At 51.2% G+C, this 19,730-nt stretch overlaps 2 protein-coding genes across 2 annotated transcripts; one reads left to right on the plus strand and one right to left on the minus strand.

Annotated features, from left to right (window-relative positions):
* Nucleotides 1-1,786: 1,786 nt before the first annotated feature.
* Nucleotides 1,787-3,562, plus strand: NT5C (5', 3'-nucleotidase, cytosolic). Its single transcript, XM_044247461.1, has 5 exons — nucleotides 1,787-2,018; nucleotides 2,520-2,620; nucleotides 2,705-2,765; nucleotides 2,953-3,067; nucleotides 3,193-3,562. The coding sequence occupies exons 1-5, from the start codon at nucleotides 1,821-1,823 to the stop codon at nucleotides 3,351-3,353; spliced, it is 636 nt and encodes a 211-aa protein (XP_044103396.1). The 5' UTR covers nucleotides 1,787-1,820; the 3' UTR covers nucleotides 3,354-3,562.
* On the minus strand, nucleotides 3,557-19,211 carry ARMC7 (armadillo repeat containing 7). The gene is made up of 3 exons (XM_044247462.1): nucleotides 18,873-19,211; nucleotides 18,635-18,778; nucleotides 3,557-4,844 (listed from the first exon to the last, which is right to left on the minus strand). Exons 1-3 carry the CDS (start codon nucleotides 18,961-18,963, stop codon nucleotides 4,459-4,461), a joined length of 621 nt encoding a protein of 206 aa, XP_044103397.1. The 5' UTR covers nucleotides 18,964-19,211; the 3' UTR covers nucleotides 3,557-4,458.
* Between the last annotated feature and the right edge of the window lie 519 nt (nucleotides 19,212-19,730).

Raw genomic sequence — 19,730 nt, forward strand, 5'->3', positions numbered from 1 at the left:
AATACATGAGTAGTGTGGATAAATGATAAAACAATTATTAGCTACTATAGTTTATATTCTCCACCTACCCTTTGTGCTGGGCAGTAACATGTAAGATTTTAAGTCCTCTCATCTTGCAAGGTGCCTCTCAGTGGTGTCAGGTTACAGAAGAGGACTCCAAAGAAAGAGGGACGAGGATCTGAGACAGAAGATAAGGAAAAAACTCTTGGGTTCTAGGCAGAAAGTTCTAGGTCAACATGCTATATTAAATGTCCTAATTGGGCATTAAGACTTGGCTTTTAGGTCTAGCTACACTACTAAATTGTGGTTTTTGTCTTGTAATTTAGGGACCAATTTCCTTTCTGAAAAAGTGAGATCTTTGGATAATCACCGGTTCACTTGAACTCCTGGATATTTCTTTGGGAAAATAAAGGTGTTTATAGGTTCTGGGGGTGTTATGTTTTTCTCCCTTATGGTGCAAAGCATTTGCAAAATGGAGAAGTCAACAGCTTTGTTACAGGATCTGTCCAATTTCACTAAAACAGGTTAGCCCTACAAACACTAGCCTGAGTTACGGATTCTGTTAGGACACTCAGGAGGTAGGAGTCCTACCTGTACCCTTCTTTCTAATGGTGGGGATCCTGGAAAAAAGAGACGTCTCTGATTTGTGTCACAATTCGTAACTTCAGTGTTTTTTGTTTTGTTTTTAAGGTAAGTGCCTCATCAGAAGTCAAGTATTGTGAAGGAGGGAAGTTCTCCCAGTCATTCTGATATCAGAACAGATTTCAGGAAGTTCTATGTAAACATGTTTACTAAGGGTGATACATTTTCCACTTAGCTTAGGGTCTTGAAAGTGGAGTCGAATAATCATAAGATGACGCGGGCAGAACAAGCAGTATCTCGTGCACAATCTGGACTTTGGGACTCGGGTTGTGTGACGTGAGTGGCAAGGAGGGGAAAACTGGCGGACTTCCGATTGCTTATGCAATTCCACGTCTTAAGGCTTTTTCATCAGATCGCTCTAGAACGCGACACTAGTCTCCCGCCTGCAATGCTTCTGTTAACACGGGTTTGGAAGCACCGGGGCGCTCCGTGGGAAACTGCGGGGAGACGCTCACCTAACCCACCCCGAGTTTACAGTCGCAGGCAAATCTATTTGGACACAGAAGACGGCGTGAAGCCCACAAAGCAGCATCAACAAAACTCGGCAGCGCTCCGCGTTCTCCAGATGGGGCTGTAACGCCCCACTCCGGAGCAGAGGTCCCTCCCGCAGAAAGGACACTCCCGATTACCGGAGCTGGGAGCGTGTCGTCCCCTCGGGGTGGAACTGGACGTTCGCAGCCGCGGCTCCCGACACCCGCCGGAGTCCGCGTCCCGGGAGCCCCGCCCCCTTCGGCCGTCCGTTCCCTTCAGAGGCGCCGGGCGCCCCCGTGAGGCGGACCCTGGAGGCTGCGGGCGCTGAAGGCTGCGGCCCCGCGTCCCGCGTGCTCCTGCGCCCCGCGCCACAAGCAGGGAGGGCGGCGGCCCGGAGACAAGAAGTCGGGATTCTGGGGCTCGCCGCAGCCCCACGGGTTTAAGAAGTCCTGAGGCCTTCGCAGGGTCTGGGGTCTCCCACTGCGGAGTCGGGGGCGGCAGACGTGCACGCGGGCGCGCGCTCAGGCCGCCCCGCGCCGCCGCAGCCCGGGGAAGGCCGCGCGCTCCCTCGGGGCCGGTCCCCGGGGCGCCGCATGCAAATGAGCCCCGGTGCGCCCGCCCACCCCGCGCCTCCGGAAGTTGCGGGCGGGGCGCCCGCTCCCCCTCCGCCCCCCACCCCGTCCTTCCCCGGCCGGGCGCCCGCAGTGATGGCGGCGGCGATGGCGGCGCGGCGCGCGCGGCCCGTGCGGGTGCTGGTGGACATGGACGGCGTGCTGGCCGACTTCGAGGGGGGCCTTCTGCGGGGCTTCCGCCGCCGCTTCCCCGGGGAACCGCACGTGGCGCTGGAAGAGCGCCGAGGCTTCCTCGCCCGCGAACAGTACCGAGCCCTGCGGCCGGACCTGGGGGTAGGTAGGGAAAGGGCGGGAGCGCAGCGGGGGAAGGGTCGTGGGCGGGAGGGGAGCCCCGACCCCACAGGGCGCCCAGGAGCCAGGCCTCCCCACCCCCAGAGAGCCGGGGAACCAGGTACCCCGACCACACAATGTCCCCGGGAGCGGGAACCCCGACCCCACATTGTCGCCAGCAACAGGAGCCCCGACCCCACAGTGCCCCCGAAAGCGGGGAGCCCGAGCCCACAGGGCACCTAGGAATGGGAGCCCTCCCCTTGGGCAAGACTGCCTCTGCTCCATTTCCAGAGTCATCTCCTTTTTGTTTAGCAAAACCCTCGTTTCAGAATCCATTGTTCGCCCTGGACAAGAAAATCTGAAAGAATGCTTCCCCGGATGCAAAATCCTGCCCCTGTGGCTCTGATTTGCCGACGGGTCCCCCAGGAGTCTTACTGTGAGAGTCATCCCTGGGGCTAGATCTGCTGGAGGTAGAAGCTGGGACAAGAACACGGTATCTTTCAGGACAAAGTGGCCAGTGTGTATGAAGCCCCAGGCTTTTTCCTAGACTTGGAGCCTATCCCTGGAGCCTTGGAAGCCATGCGGGAGATGAACAACATGCAGGAGTGAGGAAGGGCAGAGAGGAGGGCGGAGGGCGGTGGAGGAAGGGCGGGCACCACCCCCAGCTAACCTATGCTCCTTCCGCGCAGCACGGAGGTCTTCATCTGCTCCAGCCCTCTTCTGAAGTATGAACACTGTGTGGGTGAGAAGGTGCGGTTACCCCAACCCTTCCTAGCAAACAGCTTCCTAAGTTCTGATGTTTAAAATAAACCAGCAGAACTGAAACACAGGAAGTGTGGTGGTGGTGGGCGGGGAGCAGCATCTCTCAAAGGCTGGAGACTCCACTAGTACGGATTTACTCACTGGCCCTACTGACAGACCCGTGTCCTCACCACAGTACCGCTGGGTAGAGAAACACCTGGGGCCCCAGTTTGTGGAGCGCATCATCCTGACGAGGGACAAGACGGTGGTCTTGGGGGACCTGCTCATTGATGACAAGGACAGCATTCAAGGTTAGTTTTAGACCTGTTTTTCTGGCAACCTTCCAGGCAGCTGGCCTGCTGGGATTAGGGAGAGGGAGTAAAATAACCAGATTACAGACTACATCTCACTGCCTTTCTCCCATGTCCTGTCCCAGGCCAAGAGCAGACCCCAAGCTGGGAGCACATCCTGTTCACCTGCTGCCACAACCAGCACCTAGTCCTACCCCCATCAAGGAGACGGCTGCTCTCCTGGAGTGACAACTGGAGGGAGATCATAGAAAGCAAGCGGGGGGCCAGAACAGTGGATAGTTGCTGAAGGAAGGGAAGGCAGGCCAGCAGGGAACCCTAGCAGAGCTGAACGACAGGGCAGTGTCGTGGTGGTGGCCCCCGGCACTGCAGAACAGGGAGACACAATAACCTCTATTCTCGCAAGCCAGCCACCTGGAACCCAACAAGATGGCTGGCAAGGAAACTTGGTGGGAAAATCGCTCAGGAACCTTTTTAATAAAACACTTTGGCTCAGCATTCTTTAAAGGCCCTTTATTTGGGAAGATAAAGGGACAGGAGCCCTGGGAGGGGCGGGTGGGATACAAGCTGATGGGCTTTCCCCTCCCTCCTCCTGTCCATAGTCCAGTGGCTCCAGAACCTGCCCCACCTTCACAACCAGACACTTCTTGCATCTGCTCTTCCTTGGCCATGTTAGAGGTCAACCTTGAGGGAGTGCAAAAAGGAGGCCAAGAAGCTCTCCACTGCTCCTGAACTCTTAACTTTCCATAGGGGGGTCCCATGAGATAGACCGCTGTGGATAAAATGTGGATCCCAGGCCACAGAATTCTCCAGGCCGGCATCAACCATACCCAGGATCCAGCCAGGGGAGCTAGCAGTGCGGGTACCCAGCCTCTGTAGCCCTGGAGTGGGCACGACACCTTCTCGGAGCCCCAAGCTGGCTTCTCATTTCCATTCTTCAAGATTCTTTCAGATGCTTCTGTTAAAGGAAAATTCCTGTCCTCAAGCACCACCAAGTCTAATGCCAGGCCCAGCTGTTCTTCATGAAAAGCCCCTTCCTTTAAAGCCTCTGAGTCTAGGGTCCCAACTGCTTCTCACATGATGTTGATGCCCTGGCAGTGAGGCACTGCGGGGGGCGGGGGCGGCGGCGGCGAGGCAGGAGCTTGACCTCCAGCGGGTTGACAGCGCCAACCTATGGAAATGGCACTGCCTTTGCTCTCCGCCTCGGGTCCCGAAGCCTGGCCTCCTCTCTCAGTGCCCCTCACCACAGTGTAAATACCTGTCCTGCTGAGAAAACTCACCTTTAAAATAGCCAAAATGGCACCTTTGGGGAGAAAATGCACAGCGGGAGCCAGGCTGTTCCTGCTCCCCGAGCCCCCACCAGGACTGTGGCCTCATCTCTAGCAGTCAGGGCGTCATGGCTGCGAGGTCTCCCTGGGTCTGGGCTGCTGTGGGGCCTCAGTCCTTGGCAGCGGGATCCCCAGGGCAGAGTGGGCCTGCCAGGTGCGGGCCTCCGCCACCTGGCTTGGGGAACAGAAGTCTTCCAGGAAGATCTGGGCCAGGTTGCGGAGCCTCGTGTTGGCTGAGAGAGAGAAGCGCAGCATGCACTGGACCACGGGCATGGCGGTCAGCTCAGGGGGGGAGCCGGAGCCCGGGGAGCTCAGGTACATGATCGTGGTCACAGCAGATAGCACGGTCTCCTCGTTGGGACTGGACAGGCAGTTGATGATGAGTGGGATGCCTCCTGTCTGCAGGATGTGCTCTTTGTTCGCCCTGTCTGGGCACAGGTTGCAGAGGCCTCCTGGGGAAGAACAAGAGAAGACACGATGCCTCAGGCCTGCGCATCCTCCCAGCGCCTCTGCCCACTTTGTCCCAGGGACAAGGGATCCAAAGTCCATTCTGGTATCCACCCCTTCAAGGCTCCCGAAGGCCCGCCTGCCTGCCACAGCCTAGCCGTCAGGAAGTGAGTATCAATCCCTTTCCTCCTTGGTTCAGCCAGTTAAATGGTTAATGTGTTTTTTTTTTTTTAAAGCAAAAACAAACAAAACCAAAAGACCAACCCCAACTAAAAAACAAAACCCTTATCAGTTTACAGAATTAAACAGGGGCGCCTGGGTGGCTCAGTTGGTTAAGCGTCTACCTTTAGCTCGGGTCATGATCCCTGATCTCAGATCGAGCCCCACATCAGGAAGCCTGATTCTCCCTCTCCCATTCCCCCTGCTTATGTTTCCGCTCTCCTGTCTTTATCAAATAAGTAAAATCTTTAAAAAAAAAATAAAATAAAATAAAAAAATAGGTCAGGTGATGATTTCACACATGTATATATGCCACAACTTATCAAACTAAAGGATAGTTTAAAGGATAAAGATGTACAGCTTATTATAGATCAATTATCTCAATAAAGCTGTTAAAAGTACTAGAAGCCAAATTATAAACCAACTTAATCCTACCATCCATCTAACATTTGCTTTTCCTCTCTTCAACTTCAAAATACGTGAATACAAGGGTGCCTGGGTGGCTCAGTGGGTTAAGCCTCTGCCTTCGGCTCAGGTCATGATCTCAGGGTCCTGGGATCGAGCCCCACATCGGGTTCCCTGCTCGGCGGGAAGCCTGCTTCTCCCTCTCCCACCCCCTGCTTCTGTTCCCTCTCTCGCTGTGTCTCCGCCAAATGAATTAAAAAAAAAAATCTTTAAAAAAATGTGAATACACATAAACATTTAATAAAAATGTGATGGTTTCCTGTTTTGTAAGTCAGCTTTTTTCATTCAGCAATGGACTCGGAACGTCTTTCCATTCCAACAGATCTACAACCATTGTGTCATTTCATGGCTGTGCAGCGCACTACCTTACGGATGCAGTGTAATTTATTAAAACACTACAGGAAGTGGGGGGTACAGGTGGGGGCTGGCAGGGACATGCCTCTTCCAGAGGCAGGAGTCTGCCCAGGTCTGGTACCACCGCCCTCCCTCATGGTACCTGGGTCAGTTTGAGTCCTGCTATAGGAAAATATCTTCAGAAGTTTTATCCATTCAGCCTCTAGGGACTTCTCCCTGTTTCAGAATAAAATCCAAATTCCCCTTTGATGTCTTCACAGCCCTGCGCCATCTGGTCTGGTCCTTCTCTGGCACCCACAGCCTCAGCCCCTCCTGGGACCTTCCGGGCCCAGATTTTCACATGCTCCTCCCTTGGGCTGGTAACCAACACGTCACTGCACCCTCACCAGTAAGGGCCCCCTGGAATACCCTACTCTGACCATGTCCAGGGCACTCCCCACATCCCTGCCATTTTCTTCATATGCCTAGAACCCTAAGAAACCACCCTGGCAACTTTGTTTTCTTGCTCACTAGCTGCCAAGCCCCACTAGAAGGTAGGTGCCTTAAGGTCAAGACCATGGCCATCTTATTCCCACAGGTCCTTGGTGCCTGGTCAAGAAGCGCTCCACGAGTACTGTTGGAAGAGCTTAGAGCACTGAGCTGGGGAGAGGGGCTGTACTGCAGAGGGCTGGGGGCTGGGCAGTTGGCTCCCTGAGATGTCGTCTACCATGGACTTCTGCAGTTCAGGGACCCAACTGTGGCTCAGAGCACCCCTGAGGGAAGGAAGCAGCTGAGAGTCACTCCCGCAATCAGGAGGCAGGGGAGACAAGGCACTCTGACAGGGAGGTGCCTCCCTATGGGACACGCAGAGACCTGGCCTGCTGATACTATCTCAGCACATCCCGGGGCGTCCCGCGGACTGCCTTCCGTACTTGTGCCGTCCCCGTCACGACACCACAAGGCAAGGCCCTGCTCTCTGGTTTACTGCCGTATCCCAAGCACCTGCGACTGTGGACGCTCACTGGACACATGCTGGGAACACGACTGAACCCCAGGAAGTGGTACCACAACCCTGATAAATTTTAGTGGAAGCTGAGGCTGTTGAGTAAGTTGCCCGAAGTCCCAGAAGATGGGAAGCGCTATGCCACAGTCTGGCGGGCTTCTGGCTTCCTGGACACAGCTACACCATCTCTTCTGAACTGCCAGCGGTGAACCAGCCTCCTACCCACACTGTAGATGAACTGACTGGGGGCAGGCGATGGGATTTATCTCTGCTGTAAAGTATGATAAGATGAAGTCTGAGTCACTCTTGGCCACTGACTCATCATCACAGAGAGATGTGCCTGGGCAGGACACTGCCACCCAGGCTGGGGGATAATCAGATGGCATCTGCTGGAGGGCGAAGGCAGGCAGCCTCTGGACAGCTGGCCCCATCTGCTCCCCGTCTGTAGACCGAGGAAGTCTCCAAGGATGGATCTTGTGCCTGCCAGAGCTTGCCGCTGCCTGGGACCCAATCCCAGGGCAGTCCTGAAGCCCCTCCACTTTGCGGGCAGCGATCCTCAGAGTAGAAAACAAGAGTGAGTGCTTGGAAAGAGAAGGGCGTCAGGGGCCAAGGAGTCTGAACGGAAGCACCAAAAATGGAGCCAGGGGACCCAGGAGAAGCCAAGGCCACAGCGAAGTGAGCTCACCCTCTCGAGTCTACCTCTGGGAGCCTGCCCTGAAGCACGAAGGAGGGCTATAGGAAAAGAAGAACACAAAACTGTTAACTTCCTAAATAGTGCCCAGCAAGAGTAAGCTGGCTGGATCCAGTTCCGTCTGTCCGTATGATGGGAAATTCTATAATTCTTAAAAATCATGTTTTCAAAGAGTACTAGGGGAAAATGCTTGCAACATAAGGTTAAGGAGGAAAAAAGTCATCAAATTGTATATACAATAAAACTGCAATGGAACGAGTTAAGTCCAGCAAGGTGTCAGCTCTTCTGAGAGCCTTCCACGACCGCCCTCACGGCCCGTCTCCCCAGCACCCTCCCCCCCACCTCCTTTGTGTTTCCTCTTCATGCCGAAGTTATCTGTCAGGTTTACTGACAGTCCCCACTAAATCCCAACTTCTACCAGAAGGGGAATCTGTCTTGTCTCAAACAGTCACCTCGGCCTGGCATATAGCAGATGCTCAATAAACGGACAGACGCGTTAACTAAAAAGACAAGCTGGAAACACAGCCGAAGGTTAACAAGGCTTATCTCTGCAACGGATCAGGAGTCATTTCACCTTTATTTTCTAAGTTTACTTCCACAAAAATACTTTGTTTCCTGTTTTGTTTTTTTTTTTGTTTGTTTTCTGTGCAGAGGAAACAAGGTAGAAAATGTTATTTTTATAGGCAGGAAAAGGAGTTTTTAAAAGACTCACTTATTTTAGAAAGAGCAAGAGAGAGCGCACGCGCATGAGCAGAAGGGGCAGAAGAGGAAGAGAAACCACCTGGAGCGGACCCTGTGAGCACAGAGCCAGACCCAGGGCTCGATCCCAGGACCCTAAGATCATGACCTGAGCTAAAACCAAGAGCCAGCCGCTTAACTGAGCCACCTCAGTGCCCCGGAAAAGGAATTTTTTTAAAAGCTACATTTAAGATTATTTATTATTTATTTATTTGGCAGAGAGAGAGATAGAGAGAGAGAGAGAGAGTGTGTGTGTGTGTGTGTGTATGTGTACACACAGCGGAGCAGCAGAGGGAGAAGCAGGCTTCCCAGCTGGGGAGCCCAAGACGTTGAGATCAAGACCAGAGCCGAAGGCAGACGCTTAACCGACCGAGCCACCCAGGAGCCCCTAAAGGTAAATTTCATTTAGAAAGTAAAACTCAGCAAATGACATCACTAGAAAAAAGTGAAAAGACAAAAGGAGAAAATATTAATAAACTATGTATCTGAAAGAAGACTTCTTCCCGGATACAGTCTGTATTACTGCCTATCAAGAACAGATAAACATGTTGTAGAGACGAGAAGAGACCTGAGTAAGGACGGTGATGGGAGACAGTGTGTTCGTCACTACCTCTCGGAGAAATGAAAATTCCCACCATGCCAGATGCCTCCCCCCGCCTACTGTCATGGCTAAACCAGAACAGACCGACAAGACTAGGGGTCGGTGGGAGGCTGGGCTGGGCCTCCTCATAGGCTGGTGGCTGGGAGCCTCACACGCCATCACGGGGTTGGCAAATACGTGGCAGCTTCCGCTGAAGTTAAGCGTATCCCTCCCCTGTGACTCAGCAACTCACCTGTACTTGAACCTGAGAGAAAGGAGTACCTACGGATGCGAGAACACTCGCGTACAAACGTTGACGAGAGTTTTACGCACCAAGGCTCCACACCAGAAACAAGCCTCCGTCAGCAGGTAAACTGGCTGAACAGACTGTGGCGTATGCATACCAAGACGCGAGCGAACGACACGGTGACAATCTGGACGAATCTCAGAAACGCTGAGTGACAGAAACCAGACCCAGGAGTACATCCTGTGTGATTCCACTAAGATGAAGCTCAAGAACAGGCAAAACAGGGGCGCCCGGCTGGCTCAGCTGGTGGAGCAAGCAAATCCTGAGCCCAGGGTTGCGAGTTCAAGCCCCACATTGGGTGTGGAGATTGCTTAAAACTAAAATCGTTTTTGGGACCGCCTGGGTGGCTCAGTCGGTTAAGCGGCTGCCTTCGGCCCAGGTCATGATCCCAGGGTCCTGGGATTGAGTCCCTAGAGAAGCGGGGAGCCTGCTTCTCTCTCTCCCTTTGCCTCCTGCTCTGCCTCCTTACGCTCTTTCTGTAAAATAAAATCTTAGAAAAGATAAATTTTTTTTAGGGAGAGGCGTGCACTTGCATGTGCAAGAGCATGGGGAAGGGGCACAGAGGGAGGGAGAATCGTAAGCAGACTCCATGCTCCATCACTCACCAAAATAAAGTCTTAAAACAACAACAAACTAGGCCAAACCCATGGGTTAGAACAATGGTTACCTGGGGGTAGAAGACACCACCTGGGAGAGGGTGTGAGGGACCTTTCTGAGGGAGATGGAAACATTCTGTATCTTGATTTTAGTGTTGGTTACACAGATGCACATATACCTTAATGAATTTAAAACTCCATCAAACGTCACTGGGTGTTGTACAGAAGTGCTGAATCACTGTATCACCTTAAACTAATATTACACTGTATGTGAACTAACTGCAATTAAAATAAAAACTTAGGGATGCCTGAGTGGCTCAGTGGGTTAAGCAGCTGCCTTCGGCTCAGGTCATGATCCCAGCGTCCTGGGATCGAGTCCCTCATCGGGCTCCTTGCTTGGCAGGGAGCCTGCTTCTCCCTCTGCCTCTGCCTGCCACTCCGTCTGCCTGTGCTCATTCTCGCTCCTCTCTCTCTGACAAATAAATAAATAAAATTTTTATAAATAAATAAATAAAATAAAATAAAATAAAAACTTAAAAAGAAAAAAAAGGTAAAAAAAAAAACCTGTCAAACGAACACAAGATATGTGCGCTTCACCGTATGTGGACGGCACAGCATCTTAAACCATGCTTACCAAACAGAAAGGAGAACAAGTTCTGACTGGCTGATGAACATGCCTTGAACAAACCACACAAGACACAAAGAGAACAGGGGGCAAAAGCAGGGCCCTCCTAGGCACAGGGAACCACAGAAATCCCCAGGAGAGGTGAAAGAAAAAACCCCAAGGGCAAGTAAGGATGAGAAAGCTGGAGGCTCAGAGAGATCAGGTAGGTGACCTCAGGTCACACAGCAAGTAGGGGACTGCTGCTGAGACAGGAGGGTCTAAGGATTGTTCTGGGGATTACAAGAGTTCATGCTTGAAAGTGCTTAGCCAGCGGCTAGGGGCTGGGCAAGCCCCAGGAGAGTGACCCAAGACTTTACTCCATCTCGTGACTCAGCCATCCCAGGGCGCTGGGCTGGCTGCTCCCCATCCCAAATAAAAAGCTTCATTCGAGACTATTTGTTCTTGGGTTTTACTTTAGTATCTTTTTTTTTTTTTTTTTAAAGATTTTGTTTATTTATTTGACAGAGAGAGAGAGACAGCGAGAGAGGAACACAAGCAGGGGGAGAGGGAGAAGCAGGCTCCCTGCTAAGCAGGGAGCCCGATGTGGGGCACGATCTCAGGACCCTAGGATCATGCCCTGAGCCCAAGGCAGACACTTAACCATTGAGCCACCCAGGCACCCCTTACTTTAGCATTTTGAAAACAATTCTTTCTGAAACTTAAATGTTGAGGGATAGAACAGTGTATAAAGTTACCCCCATGTATAAAAAGGAGGGGAACAGGGTGAAAGTGATAGGGATAGAAAGGACACTTCTCTCAAAATACCTTGTATAGTTTTTTTTTTTTTTAAAGATTTTTTGTTTATTTATTTGACAGAGAGAGAGATCACAAGTAGGCAGAGAGAGAGAGGAGGAAGCAGGCTCCCTGCTGAGCAGAGAGCCCGATGTGGGACTCGATCCCAGGACCCCGAGATCATGACCTAAGCCGAAGGCAGCGGCTTAAACCACTGAGCCACCCAGGCGCCCCCTTGTATAGTTTTGATTTAAACTCATGAATGCTTCCCATCATAACAAACATCAAATTAAATCAAAAGCAGAGAAAACATGGCTTTTCATAGTTCTGGCCTACATTTCACTTCTGGGAATTTATGCCACTGGTATACCTTTACAGGGGAGAAATGGCATACAAATAAGGTTATCCATGGTAGCACAGCTTGGGAGAGCAAATGGAAACCACCTGAATGTCCACCCCTAAGAGGTAGCTAAACCTAGTCCCTGGGTGCCAGGGAATGGCATGCAACATTTGCAAAGAATGAGGCAACTTTGGGGGCTGATACTGCAGGTGCACTAAGACATGATGCTAAATTAAAAAAATAAAAAGCAGAATATACATATACTACCACACATGTAGAACCTGCAAAAAGGTATACGTGCAAATACACACAGATTTGTCTGTAAATCCTGAAAATATCTCTGGGAGGATAAAAAAAGAAACTAGTAACAATGGTTACTTCCAGAAAAAGCTACAGAGAGAGATACCGTTCACTATATACCTTTCTGAATTCTATACCATGTGACTCAATCATGTAGCCACATAAATTAACACACACACAGACACACACGGTGTGTTCGTGCACAGAACTCAGAGGAAGGGGAGCTGGTCTCTGCAAGTCTGGGAGGAATGGCAGAGGTTGGCTGCCCTGCTCCAGCTAAGCGTGGAAGGGAGCAGTGGGGTGAGAACACAGACATCACCTTTCTGTAAGGGGGATCCTGCCACAGATGGGTAGCTGAGGAATTTTTTCTTTTTTCTTCTTTTTTTAAGGTAAACTCCATGCCCAACGTGGGGCTTGAATTCATGACCCCTAGACCAAGAGCTGCAAGCTCTAATGACTGAGTCTCGCAGGCACCCCAGAGATTATTAAATTATTATGAGTCAGGAAGGTGTTCACCTCTGAGAGTAAAGAACTGGATCAGGAAGGGACATACAGAGGCTTTTTTAAAAAGATTTTATTTATTTGACAGTGAGAGAGGGAACACAAGCAGGGGGAGTGGGAGAGGGAGAAGCAGGCTTCCCGCTGAGCAGGGAGCCTGATGTGTTGCTCCATCCCAAGACCCTGGGATCCTGACCTGAGCAGAAGGCAGTGGCTTAACGACTGAGCCACCCAGGTGCCCCTACCAGTCTTTTTTTGAGCACCACCACCATCTGGTGGCAACTACATGTATTGCAGGAAATAGAACACAGGAAAACAATCTGACATGAATTCCGGGAGGCCACCTACTTGAACCCTGTTTGAGTAACAAAACTGCCAAGTATTCTGTGATATCCTAGGATTCAACCAGTTTTCATGGAGGCAGAGAGTTCTCTCTTGGTTCCATTCTATCTCCATACAGCATCTAGGAGAGACGCATAGGCTGCGTACAGAACACCTGAGAATCAACCAACAGTGCTTTGGGCAAACATTCCCAAATATGCCAAAGGCTGTCTGAATTTTTATTTGGAGCAAGAGCCCCAAATTCTTTCACCCACTTGGGTATTTACTGAGATCCTGGCTTTATAGCTGGTCCTTCATAATTCTCCCACTCCCATCCCCCCGACCCCAAGCAGGGGCCAACCAGTATGGCCTCCCAGGGGCAGTTTCCCTTTGTTGCCAATCAAACGTGGCCTGAACTGTGAGCACCGCAGTAGGAGCAGGGATGACTTCGCACCAGAAACACCTGGAGGACAGTGTGAAAGTGCAAGGTGTGGTGGAAAGAAAGAACAAGGAAAGAGGACACTCTGGAGTTTGAGTCATGGCTCCGTCAGCCGGGGCCCCTGGGGACAGAATTTGGATCCAGGCAGATCGGGTAAATTCCTGGCTCCAGTCATCACGAACAGTGGGAGCCTCAGACAACAGACCTAACCTCACTGAGGAGTTGTTTCCTCACACGTGAAGAGGACTTAGTACCACGGACCTTGCGGTTGGTGACACATCCAGAGCCCTAGGAGGACGACAACAAAAGGGTAAAACCGCTCTACAATTGTTCTAGATGGGCAAATCCACAAAAGGTCAAGAAAGGCGAAGGTACAGAGACTCAAAAAGCCCTGCGTGTTACTGGCAATCCTGGTAACCAGATTCATCTTGAAGGCTACAGTTATCCTGCCCAGGGTGTCTGAGGGGTCACGGGAAGTGGCCTCCACAGAAAGTCAGCTGTCAGGCACACCAGCTTGCCACCGGTGAGTGACTGTGGCCACTTTCAGCCCTCAGAGCCGGCAGGGCCGCCTGACAGGAGAGGTCTTATCGCAGAGCTGAACGCATCAGCACCACCTGGAAAGATGCCTGCGATCGTGCTGGGCTGTGAGGACGGACGGAAGCCTGCGTTCTGACCCTGACCTGCCACTGATCAGCTGAGGCTGGGTGGTCCATGCCTCAGTTTCCTCATCAGTGAAATGGAGGGTTTGTAGTGCCTTGCAAGCTTTCACAATCCACAATCCTAGGAATGGGGGTACTCCTGTGTTCTCTTCTAGAATCTGACAGCCTTGGGTTTCCGTTCCAGGCTGGCCATCTTTAAACCTTCGGCCAACCCACTGATCCTTCCTGAGCCTCAGACTCCGCATGGAAAATGGAGGTTCTTTTTTCTTTTTTTAAGATTTAATTAATTTGTTTATTTGACAGAGAGAGAGAGAGAGAGAGATCACAAGTAGGCAGAAAGGCAGGCAGAGAGGGGGGTGGGAAGCAGGCTCCGCACCAAGTAGAGAGCCCGATGCAGGGCTGGATCCCAGGACCCTGAGATCACGACCCACTAAGCCACCCAGGCACCCCGAAAATGGGAGGTTCTGAGCACACCTACTTTTAGTGTGTCTCAGGGTCAAAGGTGACAAAGCACAGGAGCCAGAACTGGGCACACAGAGGGTGCTCTGTAAGTGCTAGTTAGTACTTTAAGTCCTTTAAGTCCCAGGGCACCGGCTCTGTAACCAGGGGTCTGGCTACAGTAAGCCATCCCACCTCACCTCTTTGAGACATGAGAAAACTGTCTATCCTCAAAAGGGCCTGGATACCAGGTCCTTGGGTGGAGGCCTAGAGGATCCTGAAGCTGCAGACACTTTGTCTCATTTAATTCTCTCAACAATTCTGCAAGGCAGATGCCCCACCTAAGACATGACCAGAGAAAGGAAATCACATGCCCAGAGTTAAGTGGGAGAGCTAGGACTTGGACCCAGACCTGTCTGACCCTAAAGCACATTCTTATCAAACTCCCTGTACTTTGTTCTGGGAGCCCGAGGTGATCTAAACCAGCTCTCCTCTCTGCAGTCACTCCAGAATCAGTCCTGCTCAGGGCTACAGCACTGAGTTAGGGCCCATACTCCACACCTTCTAGGCCCTTCTCTCCTCTACCGCAGAGATAAGCAAAGCTGAGCTCTGCCCTCCTGGAGATAAATGTCATCCCTGCCACCAGAGATAAAAGAGTCAAAGCTACAAAGCACAGCACAGAGCCTATTAGCCGAAAGCGCACCTGAGAATGTTTCCAATTCAGGACCGGTGACATGAAGAGAAAAGGATATGACAGCAGTAACAAAATATGCATCTAAGTACGACTGGGCCTCTCCTCGTAAGTCATGCACAAAAAATACAAGAGAAATTTACTCTACAGACAATCCCATGGAGGGGTTCAATGCTGAGAAAGCGACTACTCTGGGGATTAGGAACCTTGTGCCAGTTGAAGGAGAGGAAGAGAAAATGAGGAAGAGAATATGAGGAAAAGCGGCAGGGGAAAGGAAAACTGGGGATGAAGATTCTAAGAAAGTGACCAGCCAGTACCTTCACGGAGAGCCCATTCTGCTCCCCACGACCGTCCCGCAATGCAGGGCAAGCAAGGTGAGGAGACAGATCTCAGAGAAGAGACAGAAGCATCACCCACTCTGGGAGGCTGCCCAGGAGAGCAAGAACCCAGACCAGGCCCAAGTCTCCCACTCAGCAGCCCAGGGTCTTAAGAGTACTCTTGCCCTGGGAAAGTTCCTGATCCTGCAAAAACTTTTTGTGGGGAACTGCTCCTTTTATCCAAGTTTGCACCCGTCCAAAGCTTGAGCTGGAGGAGCTCCGTCACTCCTCGGTGGAGGCCGTGCATCGCAGGGACCACTGTCACCATTCATAGGGCAGAAGCTGTGGAGCAGAGGGAGGGGATGGACGACTTCTACAGAAGAAAATCTTAAGGTGACCGATGTTTAGAAATTTATTTAGCATAATGACCTCCGGGGGCGTCCGTCTGGCCCTCTCCACAGGTTGAAGAGTGCAGGGAGCCCACCCACAGCCCATCCTCCTTTCCCCCATACCTGGGGCTCCAGGCCCTGAACCTGCTCCCCCAGCTGTACAGGCCTCTTTCTTGGATCCTGACTCCCACGGGTGGACTCTAAGTCCAAGGAATGGCCACAGGGCAGGTACGAATACAGCCGAGATGTCCACACACCTGCGTGAGACCTACTGTGGTGAGGAGGGATGGCCCCCATTTGCACCGTAGCCCCATGCATCCTGAACAGTAGGGGACAGCCTGGATAGTCTTTCAAAATTTTACAACACACCTACCTGATGTATTCAGTGCAAAAAAAAAAAAAAAAAAATTTTAGTTGAATCTATCAAGGCCTTCAAGCTCCAGAGTGCTAACCATTACACAGTGGGACCTGCTCTATCGAGGCCTTCAATCTAACCTCTAGGTTCCAGGAATAAAGGGGAAAGAGGAACAAGCTAAACGACACCATAAAGAGGCAACCAGACAATTAGGAAACAAGGAGGAAGGTGGGAAATTCTGCAGAACTGGTCTGGATCCTTCAATAATTAGTGTCATAAAAACAGTCCACTAGTGATTAAAAGAGATAATTTGTGTAGCACCTTCCTTCCAAAGACTACAATATGTGAAGAGGAGGAAGAGAGTAACTTCACGGGGAGAAACCTGACCAGTACTGGTACCAGCTGATCACCTCAGCCTGCTGATCAAGGCCATGATCAACCGTGAGAAGTCACGCTGACAGCATAGCTCTGTGACACGATGTGGGGAAAACGGCACTTACTTCTGTGGCTGTCCTCCCCTAAAACCCACAACCCAGTCTAATCAAGAGAAAAGCATCAAACAAATCCCAGTTAAGGGACAGTGTACAAAATTCCTGACCAGCACTCCTGGAAACCATCAATGTCACCCAAAAAAGGGTAAGTCTAAGAAAGTGGCACAAGTCCAGAGGAGCCCAAGATGTGACAACTAAAAGTAATATGGTATCCTGGATGGGATCCTAGAATGGTAAAAGGGTGTTAGGGAAAAACTAAGGAAATGAATCAAGCATGGATTTTAGTTAATAACAATGTATCAAAGGCTGCCTGGGTGGCTCAGGCAGTTAAGTGTCTGCCTCAGGCTCAAGTCATGATTCCAGGGTCCTGGGATTGGGCCTCATACTGGGATCCCTGCTCAGTGAGGAGCCTGCTTCTCCCTCTCCCTCTGCCCTCAGAGCAGGCGGGGCTGCCTGAGGCTTGTGATCTCCCCCTGCTTGTGCTCTCTGTCAAATAAATAAATAAAATCTTTTAAAAAACAGGCTTATTAATTCTAACAAATGTACCATACTACTGTAAGTGGTTAATAATAGAGAAACTGGGGATGGCATATATGGGGACTCTCTGTATTACCCTTGCAATTTTTCTGAAACTGTTCTAAAATAGAAAATTCATGGGGGTGCCTGGCTGGCTCAGTCAGTAGAGAATCATGACCTGAGCCAAAGACAGACGCCCAACCACGGAGCCACCCAGGCACCCCTATTTTTTTTTTTTTTAATTTTAAAAAATATTTATTTAGAGAGAGAGACAGCATGTGTGCAAGTAGGGGGAAGAGCAGAGGGAAAGGTAGAGAGAGAACATCTCAAGCAGACTCCACACTGAGCTCTGGAGCCTCACACAGGGCGATCCCACAATCCCAAGATCATAACCTGAGCCGAAATCAAGAATCAGATGCTTAACCCGTTGAGCTACCCACGCACCCCAGAAAAATATTATTTTTTTTAAGACGCATGCTGAAAAAAAAGAATTTTTGTTTGTTCTCAGAATAAACTGCTTTTTCCCATGGCCTAGAGCTAAGTCAAGTAAACTCTGGTACTGCCCACCTCTCCAACCTCATTTTGTACCACTCTGCTTTTGTACCACATCAGCTTTCTTTCTGGCTCCTCCCGCTTTAGGAGGAGCCCATGCTGTGCCTCTTCCTAGAATGCCTTCGCATGACAGCAGAATTGAAGCAGCCCCCACCTCAGCTCTCTGCTCTATCTCATCACCCTGTTTACTTCTTCAGAGCCTCAGCTTTTTTGCTGGTTTGCTCACCATGTGTCTCCCTTCAGTAGAATGTAAGTTCCTTGAGGGCAAAGACCTTCCCTTCACTTGTTCATCATCTCTCCAGCATTTCGAACAGTGCCTTACAGTACATGCCAAATAAGTATCTCTCCACTGAATAATTCAACAAGTCTTAGACTATAACAACTACAGGAGCTATAAGCCATTCCAAGTCACCTCTACTTTCCTTGATACTACCACATTAAAATAAAGATGTTTAAAAAAACATCTTTCTAGGGGTGCCTGAATGGCTTAGTTGGTTAAGGGTCTGACTTCGGCTCAGGTCATAATCTCAGGGTCCCGCGATCCAGCTCTGAGATGGGATCTGCACTCAGCACCCCTCCCCCTGCTGGTGCTCTCTCTCTAATAAAAATCTTTAAAAAATTTAAAAACTAAAAATAGGATTCTATAAACTTTTTTTCCCTTCAAGTGGCTTCAATCCACTCCCTCGTTTATGATCTCCTCTCTAAATAGGAGGAAAGGCAGACATGCACAGGAACTCCTGGGCATTGGTTCCAGATCCAATTCAAGCTAGCTGTCACCTGGAACAATGTGTAAACCAGGAGGTGGCAAAGGCATCGCTGGCGCAGACATCGATAAGATTCACCTTCTCAAAAGAGGAACTCACTAAAATACTTCTTTCCCAGTAACTGGCCTTTTTTTTTTTAAGATTTAAAAAATTTATTTGACAGAAATCACAAGGAGGCAGAGAGGCAGGCTGAGAGAGAGCGGGGGAAGCAAACGCCCTGCAGAGCAGAGAGCCCGATGTGGGGCTCGATCCCAAGACTCTGGGATCATGACCTGAGCCGAAGGCAGAGGCTTAACCCACTGAGCCACCCAGGCGCCCCTTCCCCCAGCGACTGGCTTTTAACTCACTTACTTCACCAAGTCAAATCACGTATCTGGGAGACCTGCCCCATACTTACCAATTGCAAACTCCACCAGGGTTTCATTCTCCTCCGACAGGGAATCGAGGAACAAATCAAGGACCTGCAGCTGCCGAAGATACGGGTAGTTACTGGGATCATAGGCGAAGTTGGCGAGGTTGGCCAGTACTTGCTCCTTGGCGTCTGCGGCGGAAAAGTGGCTCTGGAGCCAGGTCTGGGGCGGCTGTCACGGCCGGACCCCTGCCCCGTCCCTTGCCCCCCACCCTGCCGCTCTTACCCTGGCTCTCCGTCTCCTGGAATTCCGTAACCAGAGCCTGCAGGTATCCCAGGCGCCCGACGTGGGGGTCTACCTTCGGCTTCTGGGCCATGGTCAGGGGGCGGGGAGAAGGGCAGGAGACTGTGGGAGGTGAGGACGGAAACAGGTTCCTTCCCTGGCTTCAGGTTCTGCAGTAATTTGCTGCCAAAACTGGAATGTGGGGGGTGGCGTGGGGTCTCAAGACCTTCTTAGAGGTGGGCATGAAAACCTAAACTTGGAAACGGAAAACGAGAAAGAGCCAGCAGCAGCACCCAGACAGCAACTCCAGAGCTTGATTTTCGCCTGGATTTTAGGTTTCCGGCGGAAGCCACGCTTAGCCCCGCCCGGAAGAGGCGGGTCGAGGCAAGCTAGAGGCGGGGCTGTCGCTGAGCTCGGCGCGCGTGCGCGGCACGCTTTGTGCGGTGGGACTATGGCTGAAGGGGTTCCGTCGTCACAAGGGTGCTATAGGGTTGATGTTGCTTCAGAGAGTCCCACGAGGGGGCTTGGGAACCCAGAGGAGTCGGAGGGCGCCCATGTGGGAAAGTGTCGAGGCAGAAGAACCTCCAGACACCTTTGCATTTGACGAGGGGGCGCAACCCAGCCTCCTTGACCGGGACTCCTCATCTGAAATGCGGGCATCAGTTCCCTGCACCCCAGCCCGGGTCCTTTGACACTATCTTCTGATTTTTCCCAAAAAGCCCGGTGAGCCTGGAACCTTCTGCTCCCCAGGCCTGAGCTGGTCACCTCTGGCTACGAATTACAGGGTAATAATACCCTAAGGTTTTTTTGCCAGCCAGGTGGATGGGGAGTGCTAGGGGCATCGATGAGCCCCAGGACCCT

Source organism: Neovison vison, chromosome 5 (genome assembly GCF_020171115.1).
Source record: "Neovison vison isolate M4711 chromosome 5, ASM_NN_V1, whole genome shotgun sequence".
Taxonomy (NCBI): domain Eukaryota; kingdom Metazoa; phylum Chordata; class Mammalia; order Carnivora; family Mustelidae; genus Neogale; species Neogale vison.